The sequence below is a fragment of the Tursiops truncatus genome, chromosome 19 (genome assembly GCF_011762595.2).
Source record: "Tursiops truncatus isolate mTurTru1 chromosome 19, mTurTru1.mat.Y, whole genome shotgun sequence".
NCBI lineage: Eukaryota > Metazoa > Chordata > Mammalia > Artiodactyla > Delphinidae > Tursiops > Tursiops truncatus.
Genome location: NC_047052.1, coordinates 33,143,069 through 33,164,247, shown reverse-complemented (window position 1 = coordinate 33,164,247; position 21,179 = coordinate 33,143,069). Strand labels below are relative to the sequence as shown.

At 53.2% G+C, this 21,179-nt stretch overlaps 1 protein-coding gene across 4 annotated transcripts in view; it reads left to right on the top strand.

The window, feature by feature from the left end:
• NKD1 (NKD inhibitor of WNT signaling pathway 1) overlaps positions 1 to 21,179 on the top strand; it is an 85,284-nt gene that overhangs the window by 30,976 nt on the left and 33,129 nt on the right. The window contains exon 1 of one of the 4 annotated variants that reach the window (XM_033844576.2): positions 16,566 to 16,623. The exons of the other annotated variants lie outside the window; for them this stretch is intronic. Within the exon in view, the coding sequence (XP_033700467.1) occupies positions 16,612 to 16,623 (12 nt within the window). The 5' untranslated portion in view covers positions 16,566 to 16,611. Of the gene's footprint in view, positions 1 to 16,565; positions 16,624 to 21,179 lie in introns of those variants that run through there. 4 annotated transcript variants of the gene reach the window in all.

Genomic DNA, 21,179 nt, shown 5'->3' with positions numbered 1-21,179 from the left:
GACTCCCCTTCAGGTGCATGTCACATTCCTCCAGCGGGCAAGCCCAGACATTTCTCATTATAGTGACTGGCATCTAAGAAAGGAAGTGGAAACCCCAAGGGCCTGATCAAGTCTTTGCTTACATCATGTTTGCCACAGTCCGCTTGGCCAGAGCAAGTCACATGGCTAAACTTAGAGTCATTGTGGAGGACACTGCCAGAGGGGGTGCATGCAGGGGGCTGTGAACCAATCGGGCCATTAATGCAATCAGCCTGCCACAGCTGGGCTGAGGGGTCTTTTCCCTGCCTACAGGCCCCGGAGTTGCCACTTTCTAAATGTATGTGTAACTTTCGTCATCATTCAGCCTGTGTCTCAGTTTTTTCATCTATAAAATGGGCATAATAACAGAAGGGATGTTGCAAGGGTTTAAAAAGAAGGTAAGTAGAAAGCATGTAGCACAATGCCTGGCACGCAGAGTAAGCACTTAGCGAGTGTCAGCAATTAGCATAATTATCGGGCAACTTAGAAGTAACCCTAGGTCACAGGCACATTGTAATTGGTAGCGACTGGGTCTGGTTGGTTTCTCATCTTTGACCTCCATGAATGAACGAGTGGTCTGTTCCACCTAGGGTGGCCCCCGCTGAGCCCACCTGTCCCTGACTGTGGATGGCAGGGGCCTTGTGACACCCTAGCCCCCATCCTGCAGCACCTGTATCCCTGAGGGCTCTGGATTGTCATCTGTAGATGGTAACAAGTCCCAGACACCCAGACTGAGCTCCCAGACGTGGGCCTGGGTGCACACGGGCTGGCTGCACAGAGCCTCCTGATGAATGGACCTGCGGTGGGACCAGGTGGTAGCAGTGTCTTTGGCTCCCTTGAAGAATCACGGACAGTGGTAGATTCAGGCTCCTGCTGTGGGTAACAGAGAGGGTTCTTTTTTGTTTCTTTTTCCTTAAAACTTGGCCTTTCTTGGGATTTTGTTCCAGGGTGGGGATACCTGTCTCTAGACACCGATTTTGACCACATGGTATCTGCCACTGTAAAGGCACTGAGGGCTCAGGAGGGGTGGCCAAAGCCCCTCGCTGGCGTTTGTACCAAACGTGTGGCTGAAGCAGGGCCTGGGGACACTGGCGGTTCCAGTTCGTCCGCTCAGCAGCTGGCGGGGCCTTGGTGGGAGTGCAGGAGAAGGCGCCCTAGCAGCTGGGCTATGTCAGCCTCGTGGAGACGAGGTCCCTGCCGGCCAAAGAATTCTGGGCCTAAGTCTGAGATGAGGCTGCTTTGGAAGCACATCCCAGGCCCTGGAAGAATCTGAGCGCCCTGGGCAGTGGGCCTGACTGGGGACTTAGGGCCGGAATGCCGGGAACTGAAAGCTGGCCTGACTTCTAAGGCCTGAGGAGCTGACTCTGTGGAGGCCTCACTGCCTCCAGGATGCAACCGCTCAGCTCTTACCCAGGCAGGGCCTTCCCCTCCTCCCCACGCTACCCTCCTCAGCTGTCAGGGTCTCCCATCCTTCCTCTCTGTAACCCAGCCCCCTGGGCTGGACACTGTGATCTGTGTCGATTTTTTTCTCTTCTCTCCTTCGAATCTGGTAATAGTAATAAAAATGACAGCAGCAGGATCTGTGGTGATAACAGCCACCGTTTACGCAGAGACTTCTCTATGCCCTGACGTGCCAAGTGTTTTTGTTCGTTATTTTTCACTGAGTGCACTATTTCATGAACATACCCAGTAAAGCTCACCACTCCTTTGTATTACAAGAATGTTTTGGTCCACTTTTTTTTTTTTTTTTTTGTGGTACGCGGGCCTCTCACTGTTGTGGCCTCTCCCGTTGCGGAGCACAGGCTCCGGACGCGCAGGCTCCGGACATGCAGGCTCCGGACGCGCAGGCTCAGCGGCCATGGCTCATGGGCCCAGCCGCTCCGCGGCATGTGGGATCTTCCCGGACCGGGGCATGAACCCGTGTCCCCTGCATAGGCAGGCGGACTCTCAACCACTGCGCCACCAGGGAAGCCCTGGTCCACTTTTTTGTGTTTGTGTTTCAACGCAGTGCTTACTGTGTGCCTGGCACAGTTCTAAGTGTGTTTCATGTGATAGATGCTGTTACTGTCCTCATGTCCCAGACAAGAATCTGAGGCCCAGAGTGGTCCATTCACGCGGGGAGCTGTGACTTCAGCTCCAGCAGTCAGGCTCTGAGCCTCGGCCGTGCTGCCTCCAGACCAGGGCTGTGTTCCTCTGAAAGATTTCCATGGTCTGACATTTTTAGGAGATAAGTTCCCATCAGGGTTTAACATTTTCACCATGTTCTGTGAGCCAAGTCCAAATTGCAGTTACTTGAAGATGCCAGCGAGTGGGGTCTGCTTACCTATGGCCTTGGCCCATGGGTGAGGGAATGGGGGCTTCTTTCCCAGGGTGAAAGCTCGAATCACTGAGCCACAGAGGTATTGCCTTGCTTCAGAGTAGGGGTAGGGTGTATCCCCACGCCCCCTGCCATCCCCAGCCAGGGGTCGGTTAGCTCTACCTGCTCTCTGAGGACAAGCAGTGCCACATGTCTGGGATCCAGGATGAGGAAGGTGCTTGGGCCAGAGGGGTAGCAATAGGTCCCATCATCTGTTCGGACTCCTAAGGCCACAGAGACTTCCTAGGTTCCCATGGGTCATTATCCACAGCCAGCTGTTAGTGGGCAAGGAGGGCATTCTTACCTTCCAGTCCTCCAGCAAATTTAGGAAACATCTTCCTGGCCCTGGGATTAAAGAGGAAAGTCCAAGCCAACAAACTTGATTCCTTCACGAAGTAGGAATCCTCTCCAGTACACTTTGGACAGAAGGCCACCCAGCCTCTGCTTGAATGCCCCCCTGCGATGGGGAGCTCACCACCTCAAGTGGCCTCTTTCTTTGTTGGATGGCTCCAGCTCCTAGAGGGATAGAATGTTTGAGTCCTTTCTGCCATGAGTTCTGCTCTGCCTTTAAGAAGCACCCAGAATTGACCTTCTCCCTCTACCGAAGGGAGGAAGCCAGACTCTCCCACCCTCTCCTGCAGGTCAGCTTGAGTTTCCACCTCTTCACCATTGTGCTGTCAGCTCTATCACTCTGAAGCTGTGTGCTCTGGAGTAGGTTACTTAGCCTCTCTGAATCTTAGTTTCTTTATCTATAAAATGGGGATTGCGATAGTTCCTACGTCAGTTGCTTGTGAGGATTACTTGAGTTAATATTGTAAAATACTTAAAACAGGGCTTGGTACCTGCTAAGTAAATAAATATCAGCTCTAACTATGCAGTCATCTTTCTGGTTATCATTAGACTAGGGCTTCCTGAACTTGAAGGTGCATATGAATTGCATAAGGATCATGAAAAAAATGCAGATTCTGATTTAGTAGGTGAGGTGGGGCCTGAGACTCTGCATGTCTAACAACTTCCCAAACTATGTGGAGACTGCTGGTCCTCAGGCCACCCTTTGACTAGCAAGGCTAGTGTATGCATTTCTTCACATATGAAATTTCATTTTCCAGGCAGGGCCTATCCTATTCTAGTGATAGTAACATCATCACCTCCAATGATCCAGAGGTAATACTTCTATTAATGCAACCTAACATTGTATTTTGTAGGGGGGAAAAAGTATTATCTTGAATATCAAGATAGCTTGAGTCCTCTGGCTTCTGAATCTGAACTAGTGATTTATGGAAAAATTGTCCTGCAGTTTGCATGTATCTTGATGAATCTGAAAGAACCTGAGGCTCTCCGAGAGACATGACTTGCTTCTGGACATCCTTCTGCTCCTGGGATGTGTCATGTGACTAAGCCCAAAGCTAAATCAGTACAGGGAGTCCCAGAGGGTCCAATAGAGCAGATTTCCTCAGGGCAGGGGTGGCCAACTCAGGCGGGTAGTGAGTGAAGCAGGCCCGGTGTGGGTGATGGGGCAGCACCCTGGTGCTGACGGGATTCCCTAATGTCCCCATGACTTGCGTGCATGGAGGGGCGGCACCTATGCCCATTCATACTTGTACTGCTCAGTTCATTCAACTTACATGTCTAAGCGAAGAGCCAAGTTTTCTTAAAGATTTAAATGCTAATTTCAAGTTGAATTGCCATGAACAAGTGGGGCTGAGAGTAGACAGTAGAATGACAGATCAGATACCCTAATAGTGGATATCATAGTTACCAGATTTTCTCTGCACTTAAAATGAAATCCGTTCCAAAGCTATGGTGACGCTATAGCTTTAACCCGTTGTTGTTTCTATATCTGACCTTTGCTGGACCACGATCTGCTCTGGGCTGACATGGAAGAGCAGTTCAGTATGGTGGTTAGAGCACAGGCTTGTGCACCACGTGGCCTGGGCTGACACTTCTTAGCCACTTGCTCAAGTTTCTTAACCGCTTCAGGCCTCAGTTTCCTCACCAGTAGAAAGGGGGAAGTAGCAATGTCTACCTCACGGTTGTTGTGATGGTTAAATGAGTTAGTCAGTGTGAAGCTCTTAGGATGGTGGCTGGCTCACAGTCAGTGCCACACAACATCTAGCCCCTACTGTTTTGCTGTGATCTCACTGTGCCTAAAAGAAATCTAGCGTCTTCTCAGAACCCAGCATCACAGGACCTTGGTTGTTGACTCACTGTTGCCTGGTGAGCCTTGGGCCTGGCTTCTTCTCCCAAGAGGATTCACAGTCATGCTCTTAGTCTTCAGGCTAAGCTGTCCTTCCTCCCAACCTCTCAAAAAGTATTCGTGGGCTTCCCTGGTGGCGCAGTGGTTGAGAGTCCGCCTGCCGATGCAGGGGACGTGGGTTCGTGCCCCGGTCTGGGAAGATCCCACATGCCACGGAGCGGCTGGGCCCGTGAGCCATGGCCGCTGAGCCTGCACGTCCGGAGCCTGTGTTCCTCAACGGGAGAGGCCACAACAGTGAGAGGTCCACATACTGCAAAAAAAAAAAAAAAAAGTATTCATTACAGAAAATTTCAATACACAAAGTAGAGAGAATATGGAAATGAGTCTCCTTGAACCAGTCACCCAGGTATACCAAACAATTAACTTTATTGACTTCCTTTTTAAATATTAAACTTTACCTGTGGCTTAATAGGGCTTTTTAAGAGGTTTTCTTATTTATTTATTTATTTACACCTTAGACAAACTTCAAAATTTTTATTTTATTGTGGTAAAAACACAACATGAGATCTACCCTCTTAACACATCTTCAAGTGTCCAATCATACATTTCTGTTGACTGTAGGTACAGTGTTGTACAGCAAATCTCTAGAGCGTATTCATCTTGCTTTACCGAAACCTTATGGCCGTCGACTAGCAGCTCCCCCTTTCCCCCTGCCCCAGCCCCTGGCAATACCATTCCACTCTTTGATTCTATGACTTTGCCTATTTTAAGTACCTCATATAAGTGGAAGCATGCAGTATTTGTCGCTCTGTGACTGACATTTCACTTAGCATAATGTTCATATGTGCGGCTCATCTGTGTTGTTGCATGTTGCAGAATTTCCTTCTTTTTAAAGGTTGAATAATATTCGGTTGTATGTATATACCACACTTTCTTTATCCAGTCATCTACTGAAGGAAATTTAGGTTGTTTCTGCATCTTGACTACTGTGAATAGTTCTGCGATGAACATGGGTTTGCTAATATATCTCTGAGATCTTGATATATTTAAAGTGCTGAAGGAAAAAAAAACCTGTCAACCAAGAATGCTATATCCAGCCAAACTGTTCATCAGAAATGATGGAGAGATAAAGTCCTTCCCAGACAAACAGTAGCTGAGGGAGGCCAGTAGACTTGCCTTATAAGAAATGCTAAAAGGAGTCCTTCAACACCATAGCATAAGAAAGTATAAAACTCGTTGGGAAAGATAAATACATAGCCAAAAGTATATTAATAGATACACAATATAAATAGATGTAAATTGTGACAACCACAATGTTAAGTGTGGTGGTGGGGGGGAAGTGTTGAGTTTTTGTATGCTTGAGTTTTCAGCAACTTAAAATAGACTTATAACTGAGATATTCTATGTAAGCCCTCTGGTAACCACAAAGAAAATACCCGGAGGAGCTACACAAAAGAAAAAGACAAAGGAGTACAAGCATAACAATACAAAAATTCACACAAAAATTCACCAAAACAGGAAAGAGGACAGCAAGAGGGGAAAAGATGGGCAAAAGAGCTGTAAGACTAACAGAAAACAGGGGACAAAATGGCAATAGTGAATCCTTCCCTTTTGATAGTTACTTTAAATGTAAATGGATTAAACTCCTCAGTTGAAAGACAGAGTAGCTGAATGGATTAAAAAAACAAACAAACAAAAAAACAAAAACTATGTACTGTCTACAAGAAACTCCTGGGGTTTTGTTTGATTTTGCGTTTCTGCAGTCCAGTGTGCCCAGTAGTGCTGTGTGGCAGAAGCCCCTTGTGACCGGGGCTTGCAGGCCCCTCCCCTAGTCAGGGGCGCTATGAAGGCAGGGCTCTGCCTTGCTAGCACCATCCTGTAATTAGTGGAGCTACCGTGAGGGTTCATCTGGGAGGTGGTGGCTACAGTCTGGGCCATTCCTGCTCCCCTGTAAAGGGATTGCGCAGATGGCTCACGTGGGATCCCTCTTTTGACCCTGGCATTATAAGTAACCTCTCCTGCCAGTCTAGCCTTCCTGTTTCTGGAAGAGGCCCAACCTTTTCCAGGACTGTTGGGCCCAACCTCATCTCCCTACATCGATCCTTTTGTGCTTGTACAGATAATACAGGAACATATCAGTACCTCATGTAAGACTGGCATACACCCAATGGAAGAAGCAAAATTATCCACGGACATTTATACCCTCCTGTACGTCAAAGCCGACCAATGCTAAAGATACTCACAAACAGTCATCCTTTTTGGTGGGGAGGGGAATCATCCTTCTTTTCTATGACGAGTACCTCTTTATGTATTTTATTGTAATCTTTGGTTTTATTTATTGAACAAACCTTTATATAAGAGCTTCCGATGAGCCAGGCACGGTTTTAAGTACTTTACAAATATTACTGAATTTAATCACCACAATGACTGCACGAGGTAGGTATTACTATTTCCCTGTAATTCAAAGGTGATAACGGAGGCACAGAGAAGGTAACAACTTGCCCAGCATCACACAGCTGGTAGGTGACAGAGCCGAGACCCAAACCTGGGGAAGACTGGGCCAGAATCTGGGCCCCAGCCCACTCGGCGATGCTGCTGGTACCTGTGGCACTGTCCGAGCTCATGGCCGTTAGGACTCAACCTATTGTGAGATTAACCTTGATAAGTATTATTTTTTGAGGTGCACGTAGGCTGAGCTGCTGGGGTCCTGCCTTGGGTGTTTCATGTGTTTGCTGTTTCTCAGTCTGTGAGCTGTCCGTTTCTCACTCCCGGGGCAGGATATGTGGGGCTGGGGGAGCTACGTGCTGGGCTGATCCAGAATCTGATAGAGGGAAGCATTCAGATCCCACAGATCTCCTTCCTTCTCCTCAAGGCACTTTCGCTCCTGAGAGAGGCGGTCCTGAGAGCGGACCAGTGGCTTTGCAAGTGGACAGTAGCCCTTCATGGTGGCCTGAAGAGCAGAGGAAGGACGGAGGTCAGGGCCTGGCTGGATGGGCCCTATCGTGAGCCCATGGAATCATGGACTGTTGGAGCCCCCCGTGTACAAATGGGGAAACTGAGGCAGAATGCACAGCTCCCAGGCTAGTATCCCCCCACGCCCATAACCACTTGTCTCCCAGTGAGCAGGACTGAGGAGGTAGGGCAAGACTACAGCAGGATTTGAGTTGGTCAGGAATAGGGAGACGTTGAGGGCTGTAGAGTGGGGAGAGGGAGCCTGTGAGGATAAAGCAGTGGTGTGCCACCTGAACAGGCTGTGAGTCCAGGAGCTAGTGTGGCAGTGTCCTCCAGGTAGCTGACCTCAGGCTGGGAGCCTGGCTGGACCAAGAAATCAAGTGAGGAGGCTGCCCCGGGGCAGGTCAGGATTGCTGCGTGGGAAGGGGCTGAGCAACCCAAGGGGACGCTGTCTGCTCATGAGTGGAACAGGGCGGGCTGTGTGTGGGATGCCACGGCCTTGGTCTCTGGTTGGAGAGGCCCTTTGCACCTGCCCAGTTTGCATTCTGGGCAGTGACTTGGCTGCCGCTGCCGAGGACAGAGCTGGCCGGGGCTGCGGGGAGACGCCGGGCCTGTGTTTTGAACAGGAGCCAGGGCTGGATTTCTGGAATAGGCAAGCGGCCTAGGTCCAGTCCACGCTGGCCCCAGATCAGTGAAAGCTGTCGCAGGGCCAGTGAGCTGCCGCCGCCACCGCCTAGGGGCTGCCGAGCTGGGCGGGGCCTTCTGGGACTGCTGTCCCCAGAGTCACTGGCTCTGAGATCATTATTAGCATGTCCTGGCCGGCTGGGGGCAGGCCGTGCCCCTGCCCCACACCCTCCCTACTCCGTCATCCTAGTCCCATTGGGCCCTGCTTGACATCTCACCCAGGATGGTTTTATCAACACGGAGAAAATACAGGATCTGCAGAGAGGAGAAAAAGGAGGGTTAGCTGTTTACTTTTCTGGCTGTCGTTTTATGTGTTCCAGGCACTGTGCCAGGTCTGTAGGGCCTTCAGTAATGAGGAGGAAATGTACAGTCCCTGTCCTTGATGGGTTTAGCCACGAGGGGAGACTGGCCATCTACAAGTAGTAGTCATACAGACCACTAAGGGCAACGAGGGTGTCACAGGCGGCCGGGGGACACAGAGTGGGGGACCATACTGAGTCTGGAGGCCTCAGGGTGGCTTCTCCAAGAGGGGACATTAAAGATGAGGCAGAAGTAGCTAGAAGGAGAGAGTGGGGGGAGTGTCCTGGTCAGAGGGGAGGGTGGACAGGATGGAAGGCATTGACCGTGGGTCAGGTGGAGGTGGGTAAGGTCAGCTGTAGGTCAGGCTACCACTGGCCTGTTTACCCAAGACAGTTCCAACCACTCCTATTGTCCTGGCCTGGTTCTTAAAATTGCCCCCTTTTCACTCTCAAAAGTGTCCTGGTTTGGGCAGTGAAATTATATGGGCGTGGCAGGTATAGGTACTAGTATCTTTGCTTTACAGATGAGGAAACTGAGGTTCACGAGACTTGAGTTATTTGTGCAAGGTCCTGGAATGAGGATGGGACAGAGCTGGGATGGGAAGTGAGCCTGCCTGACTTGAAAGCCCAGGCTTTCCCATAATCCCACACGACCTTGCACAGTAAGGTGTAACGTTACAGACATATGCAACTGAAATACTCTCTGATCATGGGCTCTGTGCCCAGCGTTGTGCCAGGGGTGGGTAGGGTGAGAGGAGGCTGAATTGAGCATGACTCATTCATGACAGAAAACAAGCTCAAACTGGCTTAAGCAAAAAGGGGACATTTAGTGGCTCATGTAACTGAAAGACTAGGGGAAGCACTAGCTTCAGGCATAGTTTGATCCAGGTGCTCAGACAACATTGTCAGGACACGTTTTCTTTTGTTTCACCTCCTGGTTCTCTTTTCCTCTGTGATGGCTTTTTTCTTAGACAGACTCTCCCTGTGAGGAGGTAAAATGTTTTCCTCAGTGTCAGATCCCTACCCTCACATCTCATTAATGTCACCAGAAAGAGAGCAGATGTTCTGGGCAATCACAGAACATCTCTCTGGCCTTCTTGGGTCATGTGCCCAGCCTTGGCCAATCCCTGTGGCCCGGGATGTGCAGAGTTCTCATTGGTCAGGCCTGGGACATGTGTCCATCCTTGTTGGGTTAGGGGGAAAAATCAGCCCTGTCCACACCTCTTGGATGAAAATGGTGGAGGGCTAGGGTTTCCAGATAACATACGGGGTGCCCAGTTCAATTTGAATTTCAGATAAATAACACATTTTTAAAAATATAAATATATCCCAAATACTGCACGGTACATACTCATACAAAACAATGATTGAATCTGAGATTTGAGTTTCACTGAGTGTCGTATGTTTTTATTTGTGAAATCTGGTGAGCCTGTGGAGGCGTGCCTCTCCAAGGAAGATCAGAGTGTTGCCAGAAGAAAGAGGAGTGGACGCTGAAGGGAGTGGGGGGAGGTGGTCCAAGTCACAGGTGCCCAGTGCAGAGGTGTTGAAAGGGACGGAGAGCTTTCCTTCAGCCTAGGACTCCCCCTGAAGGCACCATCTGTGAAGGCCGCCCTGAGAGCTGTGGGTAGTCAGCAAGAGAAGTCCTGGGGGGGGGGGGGTGCTCAGAGAGGGCTTCCTGTACTTGAATTAGGCCTCAAAGAAGGGGAGGCGTTCTTGGAGTGGGGGTGGGGTGGATGGTGGGTGGGAAAAAATGTCTGTCCTCACCTGCCTGCCACTCAAGCCTGAACCCTGACATTAGGGCCCCTGGTACTTGACCTTGCTGGCCTGGCCATGGGGTGATGCCTTGTCTGAGACTAACGGGCCCGTCTGCTCTGTGTGAATTCACCAAATGTGTCAGGATTCCTCCAACTACCCAGGTAGTTCAGTGGAGAGATGGCTTAGGTCCACAGGTACCACGGAGGCAGAGCCTGAGACGAGGATTGTGTGCCAGTGATTCATGGAGGTCTGTTCTCTGTCTCTCCCGGGACAGGCCAGTATGGGAGGGGAGGAGACAGGACAGAGAAGGGGAAGAAGGCAAGCAAAGTGCAATTGCAGGCAAAGTCTTGGTTTTAGCCTGACCCTGTGGGGAGCTCTGGACTAAACTGTGGCTCAGAGTCAGTCCCCACTGGAGGTGTGGAAACTGGGCTTTCATTCTGCTCCAGGCGGTCACTGGCGCGGGGCTACCTGGTGGGGGCGGGCTGTGGGGTTTGGGGTTCTTTGACCCCACAGACAAAGCCCTAGGGCTGTTCTCTGAAGAAACCTCCCAGGTGTGGGCTGATGGCGGGGACTGCCCACTGGAGGAGAGGGTTGGGGGGGTGAAAGAGACTGAGAGGTGAGCCTACATCAAAGGATCTGGAGGAGTCGGGGAAATCCCGCATGTGGTGGACACCTTGAAGGGTTTCCTAATGCAAATAGTCTGTAAAGCCTTGAGAAGTTCCCCAGCAGATCCCAGGATTTCCCCCAAACTACGTGGGCCATGGAACCCGGCTCACGGAAGTGCTCACTCCCCAGCCTCCGGTGGAGTTGAGGGGCTCTGGTCTTTATTTCCGGCCCCCGTGGGGGCTCATCTTTTGCTGCTGGTTTTGGATCTGATCACGGGTCTGCCACTCTCCAGCTTTGTGACTCTGGGCAAATCCTGTCACTTTTTGAGGCCTCAGTTTCTCCATCTGTACTCTTGAGGGTCCTTAACCTAAAGTTCGCAGAAAGGTTCCATGTGCAATTCTATCTGTATGGAGTTTTTCTGGGGGGACCTTCTTAGAGGGGTTTGGACCTTTCTGAATGAGAGTTCCAGTCTGGCTCCAACACCTGTGGTCCAGGAGGCTGTGTGTGTGTGTGTTGCAGGCTTCTCTCCTGCTACACACAGGCACACACCAGGTGTCCTGTCCCGAGAGCCTTCCTCCCAGGAGGTCCTGTACCTCCCAACTGCTCACGTTCTCACCTCCTCTCTCAGAGCCTCAGTCTCCTCATCTGTAAAAGGGGGTGATAGCTCCCTTACTGACCTCCCAGGGTTGTTGGGTGAGTCAGATGACCCAAAGGCTGCAGAGGAACAAGGTACAGGTGTGATGGATGAAGTCACTGCCATGGATGCCTTCTTGCCCCCAGACCCCAAAGTATCCTCAGACCTTGGACGCTGGCCACACAGCATCTTCCAGACCTCCATGGACTTCCCAGAGGACCACTCTGTAGCGACAGTAGTCCTAGATGTGGGTTGCTGACCAGACCAACAGGGGCTGCCTTCCTGATCCCCCAAACCTACATTTTTCCCTCCCTCCCTTCCTTGCCTGAGAATGGAAACGCAGAATTTGGTGGGCAATGGTTGAGTTGGGAGGAGGGAGCTGCCACCCTCCCCCACTCCCGGTGACAGCCCAGTTTGACATGCTCAGCTGGCCTCATGCCATTTCTGGAATCAAGGCCTTGTCTGCATTACATGACCACAAAGAGGGGTCTTGCCAGCCCCTCGGCTTCCTATGCGTGCGCAGCCTAAGGCACTGGGAAGTGGCGGTTTTCTGGCAATGGTCTCTTCATGGTCGGTGAGCATGGCATGGCTGGGGGAGGGAGCAGTGGGGTCTGGGGAGCAGAGAAGCCCAGCGCCTCCACCTTCCCTCCCAGCTAGGACCAGGAAACCACCCAGTTCACTGGAGAGTTGCAAACCTCACCATCTGTTGGGGCCAGGACGCTGCTGGCACACTTCCGTGTGCCAGTCCTTCTAGAACTGGCTCGTGGGCCCATTTTTGCTTGCTTTCATGTGCTTTCTTCCAAATGCCTTGCTATTACTTCTGATCGTAGAAGTCCTCATGCACGTTGGTGGCAAACAACTGACGACCTTGAATCCGGCGCCCAGGAACAAACCTCTGGGAACGTTCTGGTGCCAGTCTCTCCAGATGGGTCTCTCTGACTGCATTGCATGGAAACACATGCAGATAATTTGAGCAGATGCAGTCGGATGCTCTCTACTCTTTGGCAACTGCTTTTCTCTTTCAAAAAAATGCGGGGAATGTCTTTCTGAGTCAGTAAACATAGAGCCGCGTTTAGTCGTCAACATGTATTCGTTGCATGCCTCCCCTGTCAGGCACTGATGTGTGTGTCACATGGCGGTAAGTGCCCCAGAGAAAACCGAGGCAGGGAAGAGGGTGAGGGGGTGGAGGGGGCACTGCAATTTTAAATAGGGGGGTTTGGGACTTCCCTAGTGGCGCAGCGATTAAGAATCTGCCTGCCAATGCAGGGGACACGGGTTCGAGCCCTGGACCAGGAAGATCCCTCATGCCGCGGAGCAACTAAGCCCATGTGCCACAGCGACCGAGCCTGTGTGCCACAACTACTGAAGCCCGTGTGCCTAGAGCCAGTGCTCTGCAACAAACAGAAGCCACGGCAATGAGAAGCCTGCATACTGCAATGAAGAGTAGCCCCTGCTCGCCACAATTAGAGAAAGCCCACGCGCAGCAACAAAGACCCAATGCAGCCAAAAACAAACAAACAAATAAATAAATAAACAAATAGGGGGATTTGGAAGCCCTCACCCAGGTGATGAGGTGACGGTGACGAAAACGTGAAGGAGGGGTGGGAGGAGGGGATATTTGGCAAAAGCATTCCAGGCAGAGGGAACAGCAAGTACAAAGGCCCTGAGGTAGTGCCAAGCATGTTTGAGCAACAGCAAGGGGGCCTGGGTGGCTGGGGAAGAGTGACAGAAGTAACAGATGAGGGTAGGGAGGTGATGCAGCAGATTAGGTGGGGCTTTGCGGGGCGTTAGGAGGACTGGGAAATGGGCTTTGCGGGGCGTTAGGAGGCGGGAGGTGGGTGCAGAGAATAGAAAATGATCGTCATCATCCTGGCGAGGGAGGATGGCCTCTCTGCATGGCCTGGAACACAGGGTGGATGTGGAGGAGGTGAGGACCTGGTGTCAGGGTACCTTTTTTTTTTTTTCTCGCGGTACGCGGACCTCTCACTGCTGTGGCCTCTCCCATTGCGGAGCACAGGCTCCGGACGCGCAGGCCCAGCGACCATGGCTCACGGGCCCAGCCGCTCCACGGCATGTGGGATCTTCCCGGACTGGGGAATGAACCTGTGTCCCCTGCATTGGCAGGCGGACTCTCAACCACTGCGCCACCAGGGAAGCCCCAGGGTACCTTTTAAAGGCAGAGCCAACAGGATGTGTGGTGGATTGAACAGAAGGGTTGGAATAGACGTGGCAGGATGACTCCCGGGTTTCTGGCCTGAGCAACAGGAAGGAGGAAGCTGCCCCAGTTGGACACAGGGAAGAAATCGGGAGCAGGGCTGGGACGCGTGAGGTCTGAGATGCCGGCCCAGCGGCTTGATGGAGCTGTCAGGTAGGCAGGGGAGCCACGTCATTCTTCTTCATGGATCAAGTTTAATTTCAAAATTTAATTTCTTTCTAATAGAAAAACGTCGCGTGTAGGGAATTCCCTGGCAGTTCAGTGGTTAGGACTCTGCGCTTCCTCCGTAGGGGGCACGGGTTTGATCCCTCGTCAGGGAACTAAGATCCCGCAAGCTGTGTAGTGTGGCCAAAAAAAGGGAAAAAACCCCAAAACAAAAGCAACAACAAAAAACCATTGCCTGTTCTCGGTTTAAGAAAGAGAAAGAAGAGAGACAATACAAAATCCAAACAGTCTAGAAAGCTGGACAGCTGGAGGGACAGCTCCTCAGCTCCCCAAGAGTAGCCACTACTATTGCGTGTCCTTCCGGAAACATTCCGGAGAATATGCCTCTTTTCTTTATGAAGACAATGGGATCAGACTCTAGGCTGTTCCTCACCTGCCCACCCACCTGACAGCAGTATGGACCCTGGGACCCCTCACTCCCAGTGTCTTTAACTCTTCTGTTCTTTCATGGCGGCCTCTTGTGTGACCCTCAGGGCACTCCTGGGTCACAGGCCCATTTTACAGATGCGGACACTGAGGCACAGATTGGGCGACACATCATCAACTAAGATCCTGAATGAACTGAGTCCTCTGGGAGTCCAGAGGGGTGACCCTTGATTCTGTCCCAGTTCGGTGGAGTGGGGATGTTGGGAAGCAGCAGTCACTCCAGAGCGGGGGCAGGGGTAAGACTTCACCCGGCAGTCAAGGGGAGAGGGCTCTCCCTGCAGAGGAAAGAGCGTAGGCAGGGTTTGGAGGCCCTGAGGCAGGCGGTCCAGCCGGTGCGAGTGATGGTGAGGGGTCGTCAGAGCTGGGGTATGGGGGTGAGGTGAGGGACCAGGAGAGAGGAAGGCAGGCCTGGTGTCAGCTAGGATCAGAGGGGCAGGAAGATGACTCCTGCGAGAACTTCAGGGCCAGATGGGGTGGGCTCTGTGTGTGTGTGTGTGTGTGTGTGTGTGTGTGAGAGAGAGAGAGAGAGAGAGAGAGAGAGAGCCTGTGTGTGTGTAGCAGGACGGCCCCAGAGTCTGGCCCACACCCTTGTTCTCTGCTTCGCTCATGAAATTGACGAGGACTCGGGATATTCGAAACAAGAGGATCTTATTCATCTATTTATTTAAATTAGCAGAAGCAAGAGCCTAAGCGTCTCACTCTCAAGGCTGAGACAAATACCACACTTCCCTGGGTACCCTGGCCGCACGGGGCCCCCAGCTGGGCTGGCCTTGGCCCCGGGGAAGGGCACACAACCTTTCCCCACAATGAGTGGCCCGTGGTCTGGGGAGGCCCCGTTTTCTGCTCAACAGACGACAGCGCCGTCTGTCATAAGCAGCCTGGCTCACGGCCACCCTGCTCGGCAGGGCACACGCGCTGGACCCTGGCAGCAGACCTGGGGCCTGTCCCCAGGCCAGGAGCTGCTGGCAGAGGCAGGCCCAGCTGCTCCATCAGAGGCGCACCCCAGCCCCTTTGGCCTCTCCCGTTATCAGCACTCGGCTGCGGGGCACGGCAGGCCGGCAGCGTGGAGGCCAGTGGTGTGATGACCAGCGGCATGGCAGACCGGTCGCGTGGCAGGGTCAGCTGGCGGTGGCACGGCTGGCCAGTGGCCAGGCAGGAGGCAGAGACTCTGAGAGGTGCTGAGTGCAGGCAGCCTGCCGGGGACGCTGCTTGAGGCCTCGTAGGGTGACTGAGGCCCTGCCGGGTCCGGCTTTGATCAGCTGTACGGCGTCCCGAAGACAGCGGGGGTGGAAGGGGATGGGGGGGCAGAGAATGAAACGGGGCCCAGAGAGAGAAGGAACAGCTGTGCTGACGACATGCTGACTGCCTGGTGTGTGCTGCACGCTTCCATCAGTGCTCCCGTTTCCCCTCTGCAGCTGCCCCGCCGGGGAGGGGGGGGCATCGTTTCCATGTTCAGATGGGGAAACCGAGGCACAGACAGGTGAAATCATTTGTACAGAGTCACTCAGTACACAGCAGAGGAGCCAGGGTCAAAATCAGACCGTCCAGTGAGCCACTTAACCTCTCTAAGCCTCAGTTTCCTGGTGGCTGAAGCCGGGCAACAGCGGCCCCCAGCTCGTGGGGCTGTTTGGAGCATTTAGCAGCGCACGTAACGTGCTGAGCGGAGCGCTGGCACATGCCGGGCCCTAACCAAAGAAACGCTGGTTACGATTAATACAGAGTCCTTTATATTCGTGACCTCAGTTACTCCCACGCCCCGACAAGCCCGTTGGATCCTGATTTCCAATGTAGAAACTCCTTTGAACACTGACTTGTAGGAAAATTCCACTCACGCAGCCGCAAGCCCCGTTCTCCGCCCAGCCTGGACAATCTGCCTTGCTTGGGTCATCTCCTCCGAAGAGCGCTGAAATCCCGGGGGCTGGAGGCTAGGGCGCCTTCTGGGTCATGCTAAACTTTGCCATCTTCTGCTGGCATCAGCCATTTTCTCCATGTCCAGAAATCACATTCCAAAAGCATGAGCTCTAGAAGGAGGGCCTGTGGTTGGGGGGGAGGGGGGGAGGAGCATCTGTTGGGCCGTGAGAACCTTCTTTCATCCAACCTCACCAGCTGCTTGCCTCACCCGCCCGGTGCCTCCCCTCTTCCCACCTGTCAGAAAGAGACTGATGGCTCAGAGTGGAGGTGGGCACAGCTTTGGGCTCCTTAAACCTTGTGGTTCCCGGAGCACGTTCCGCATTCTGCTGGGGGATGGCCCTTGAGGTCAGTGGTGGACATCTTGTATTTCAATGGTCCTGTATTTGTTTCATATGCATGATTTTTTTTTTTTGCGGTACGCGGGCCTCTCACTGCTGTGGTCTCTCCCGTTGCGGAGCACAGGCTCCGGATGCGCAGGCTCAGTGGCCATGGCTCATGGGCCCAGCTGCTCCGCAGCATGTGGGATCCTCCCAGACTGGGGCACAAACCTGTGTCCCCTGCAACGGCAGGCGGACTCTCAGCCACTGCGCCACCAGGGAAGTGGATATTTTTTAAATATCCACTTGCATGATATTTTTTAAAACCCCAACTCTAACTAGGACATCACACCCACTATTTTATTGATCTTCTTGCTTACGGCAAGACTAGTTTTAAAAAAAAAGAGAGAGAGAGCCAATTTAAAGAAACGTATGAAGTACTCGTGGTAGCCCAAGTGGGACCCAGTTCCGGGGGAAGTTGGGACGATGGCTTATGGATGCTGACAGCTCGCTGGGGTGACAGCCCAGGGAGTGGACTTTGCTGGCTCTTTGCTGCCTGGGGCCGGCCGTGTCTCCAGGACGGGACAAACCCATCTTTGGGGATTATTTGTACCCTGTAGGGTCCAGGACCTGGGGCTCAGAGGAAGGGGATGTGGTGGCCCCAGAGTCTGGCGCCAAGGGTCAGAAGCCCTCCCCGCCGTCCCACTCCCTGCCCACGGCCCACCTTCCTGAGAAGCAATCCTTCAAGTCCAGGAAGGAAGCTCAGGCTGGAGTCCCTGGGATGTGGGCCCAGGGATTACACCTCGAGCAGATTAAAAGCAGCCAGGGAGAAATCTGAGGAATTTTAATTACTGCCGCACATCCCTGGAGTCCTGCAGACCTGGTCCTCGCGGGCCAAACACGCCGGCCAACTCTGCGGGCCTGCCTTCCCCTCCTCCACCCAGCTCGCTGGGCTCCCGCTGTGGGGCTGGGCTTGGGGACACTCGTGGAGGTGCTGCAGCAAAGCAGGCGGTGGCAGCTTCCTCCCTCTGGCTTCCAAGCTTGGCTGGGAATCTTGGGCTGGGGTTTTAGGAGACTGTGGCTTCGTGCTGGGGGTTTTGGGGGTTGGAGCTTCCGGCTCTAAGTGACCTGAATTGGTGTGAACAAGGAGGGCAATTTAGTGGCTTCTGTAACTGTCCTTCCCCAGGAAAGGCCGGTGAGGGTGGGCCTGACTCAGGATTCATCCAACAGATATTTATTGTCTACTATGCATCAGGCACTGTCCTAGAGCAAAACAGACCCGGATCCCTGCCCTTGGGGAGGCTACGTGTTACAGAAGCCTGGGGCTGAGGCCGTGAGCGAGCGCCCTCTCCCAGCCTTGGCCTCTCTCTGTCCCTGTGGGAGCTCTCTCCTGGGGTGGGCCTTCTCCAACAGCTGGACAGGAGATTAGATGCAGCCTTGGCACCAGAGAAGACGTCTTTCCCGCCAGCTCCCGTGAGAAAGATCCCGGGGATGACTCCACTTAGCTTAGCGGATGCTGGGGGACAGGTGCTGGGCCTGTAGTGCCCACGGGTGACCTGCGACCACGGGAGGCTGCGGTGTCCTCAGGGCAGTGGCTGAGGGCTCTGCCCCATTTTGCTCATTTGAGAGGAGGTACCATTTCTCTTTGGAAGCTGCCCCTTGAGATCTGGGTTCTGCTGAAATCAGGTCCCGGAAGAGTGAGTCTGTTTCCCTTCCATCCCTGGGGAGGAGGGAATCCCCAGCCCTGGAGCCAGGGCCCCCAGAAGCCCCCACTAATGCTGCTGCCAGCACCCTCTATCCCTTCCTCCCGCCCTTGCGGGTAGAGCAGACTTGGGAGGCCAGAGAAGGCTCTGAGGGGCAGAAGTATAAAAGGCCCACAAGTTAGAGGCATATGTTGGAGTTGGGGACATTGAAGCCCAGAAAGTGGACGGCCCCGGTTTTCCTCTCACTCTTGATTCCTGACTGTAGCCCAGGAGAAGGAGCCGGCCCCCTACTGGGGGAGGGGGCTGGAGCCCCAGAAGGTCTGTGCTTGAGGGCACCACGAGAATCGTCGTGGTCTGCTGCCCCTTTCTCAAGACAAGGAGCCCGGGGCCTGGGGGCCTAGCCCAGCCCTGCCACTTTTCTCTCCTTAAGTGACCTTGGACCAGCCACTTAATCTCCTGGCTGATCTTCAGTCCCCTTTTTTGTCAAGTGGGTTATTGGGTGCAGTTTTGTTAAAGCAGGTTTTAATGACCCAGGTGACACATGAATATACTTGTCTTAAAAATTACAACAATTTTGATAAAGTTGAAGTTTGTGACTCCTATTTCCCTCCATCTCGTCTCCTTCCCCTCCTTGGGGGTAGCCATGGATGTTGGGTACCACGGGATATTGGGAAGTGGGTGATCTCACGGTACATGTGTGTGTTTGGTGTTTTCTTGGGTATGCACATAGCATCATACCCTGCGTGTCTTCCATGTGGCGTGGGCTCTGTGTGTCAGTGTGTACGGGTCTGCCTGACTCTTTGGAGCCACTATGTGGTTTTCCACTGCGTAGATCTAGCATACTTTCCTTTGATGGGTGTTCAGCGTGTTTCTGACTGTGGGTTGATAGGAACAACGTTGCCCTCAACATCACTGAACTTGAACATGCCTCCCTGGTGCCCACGTGTGAGTGTTGTCCCAGGGTAGACACTGAGGCATTGAATCACTGGGTATTAGGGTTAGGCTCTTCTGAGCACGTGGCAGGAGTAGGGCGCTACAGAAGGAGGAGAGAAGTTCATGCTTGTGTTCCTACCTTTGCATCAGACACCGTCCTAGGTATTTTGTCTGCACTTTCGTATGGAGTTCTCTTTGACATCGAAATCCCCGTTTTACAGAAGAGTAAAATGGGGCCCAGAAGGGTTAAGTAAAGCATCTGCTATCACTCAGCTCCCAAGGGCGGGCAGGCAGGCGCCTGCCTCCCAGGTCCGGCTGGGTTCTGGGAACGGAGCATCCCTGCCCTGACCGGCCAGAGCTTGCTCTCCAAGGGCCCTGCCCACAGCAGCGCCAGTTCCCCAGGAACGCTGCCTCTGTGCAGTGTGCTGGGAAGAGGGAGCTCGCCAGGAATTTCCTGGATCAGGTCCAGGGCAGACTGCTTGGATCTAAGGGTTACAGGGTGGCTGGGTCCTGCCTCCCACCCTTCTCTTCCCCCGGCATGTCCCAGCCCTGTGCATTCTTGGAATCTATAAGTTGTGCCGTGTTCTGTGGGCACCAGGAGTTTCCTTTGAAACCCCGTGGCACTAACATCTGTTAGCTCTTAGAGAACAGAAAGATTGACAAAGAACTGCTGGGGCAGGCAATGGGGAGAGATATTAAGCTCCGGGTTATGAAGTCTCAAAGACAAAGAGGAAAAACCCCAACCGAACTCCAGCCCGCTCCCCAAGGCCCTGTTTTGATGTGGGTTCCCGTCTCCGGAGGCCTTATAAGGCATTGTGCCTGCAGTTCTGGGCTCTGGGCTGGTGCTGGCTGCACTCTCGGCACCCGGAGGAGCTGCCCTCTCTTCCTGGGGCCCAGCATGGGGCAGAGGAGGGCAGTGCTGGGACTTGGGAGGGAGGCAGGTCCGGATCCTGTGGCCTGAGAGGCCACCAAGCCCGGCCACTAGGCAGGAGGCAGCCTGGCACCAGGCTGGGTGGGGCAGAAGGTCTGGGGATCCAGGAAAGTCTTTGATGAGAATTCGGAGCAGAGGCTGAGTCTGACTGTCCTGGAGGCCAGAGCAGAGGGGGCCTGGCACCAGGGGGCCAGAGCGATGGCTGAGTGGACAAAGGGAGATGACTGCCTACCATGCCCCGAGTGTGGGCTTCCTATAGGGCAGTGGAGCCAGGCAGCCTGCCTTCAATCTTGGCTCTGACACTTACTAGCTCTGTGACCTTGGGCAAGTCACTTAACCTGTATGTGCCTCAGTTTCATCATCTGTAAAGTGGGGATAATAGTGGTTCTACCTCAAAGGACTGCCCTGGGGATTAAATGCAAAGTGCTAGAAATGTGCACCAGGCAGGAGAAGAGCGTGTTTCTCGGTTTCTGCAGGGGCACTTTGGGTCTGGTGAGCTTTGCCCAGCAACGTTCTGGTAGCCATTTGACAATAAGAGTCGGAGTAATAAACAGTAAATACTGTCTGTCGAGCCCCCATCGTGGTATCAGCTGTAATGCTAAGTACTTTTCGTGCAATGGCTTGCTCGATCTTCACACCCACCCTGAGACAGTGTGACTGCTCTCATCCCTGTGCACAGCTGGGGAGACTGAGGCACGCTGGAGATAAAGCTCCTTCCCCCAGATGACCGGCTTCTGTGATGCAGAGCTGGAATTTGAACCAAGGTCTGAGCAACGCCAGTTCCACGCCGTGCACCCTCCATGCTAGGGTTCCCACTGGGGCTCGTGGCTGTCGAGGGGTACAAGTGCCTTCCTGCAGGATGGTCCTGAAGGCCTGGCCCCAAACCCTGCATGCAGGGCTCCCGGCTGACTCTTGGCCCTGTCTCAAATCTACGGGGGAGGAGCCGTGGGGCTTTTGAGTCCTGCAGGACAGATGGGAGTACTTGGCCCCTGACCCACTGGAGCTGCTGGCTGGGCT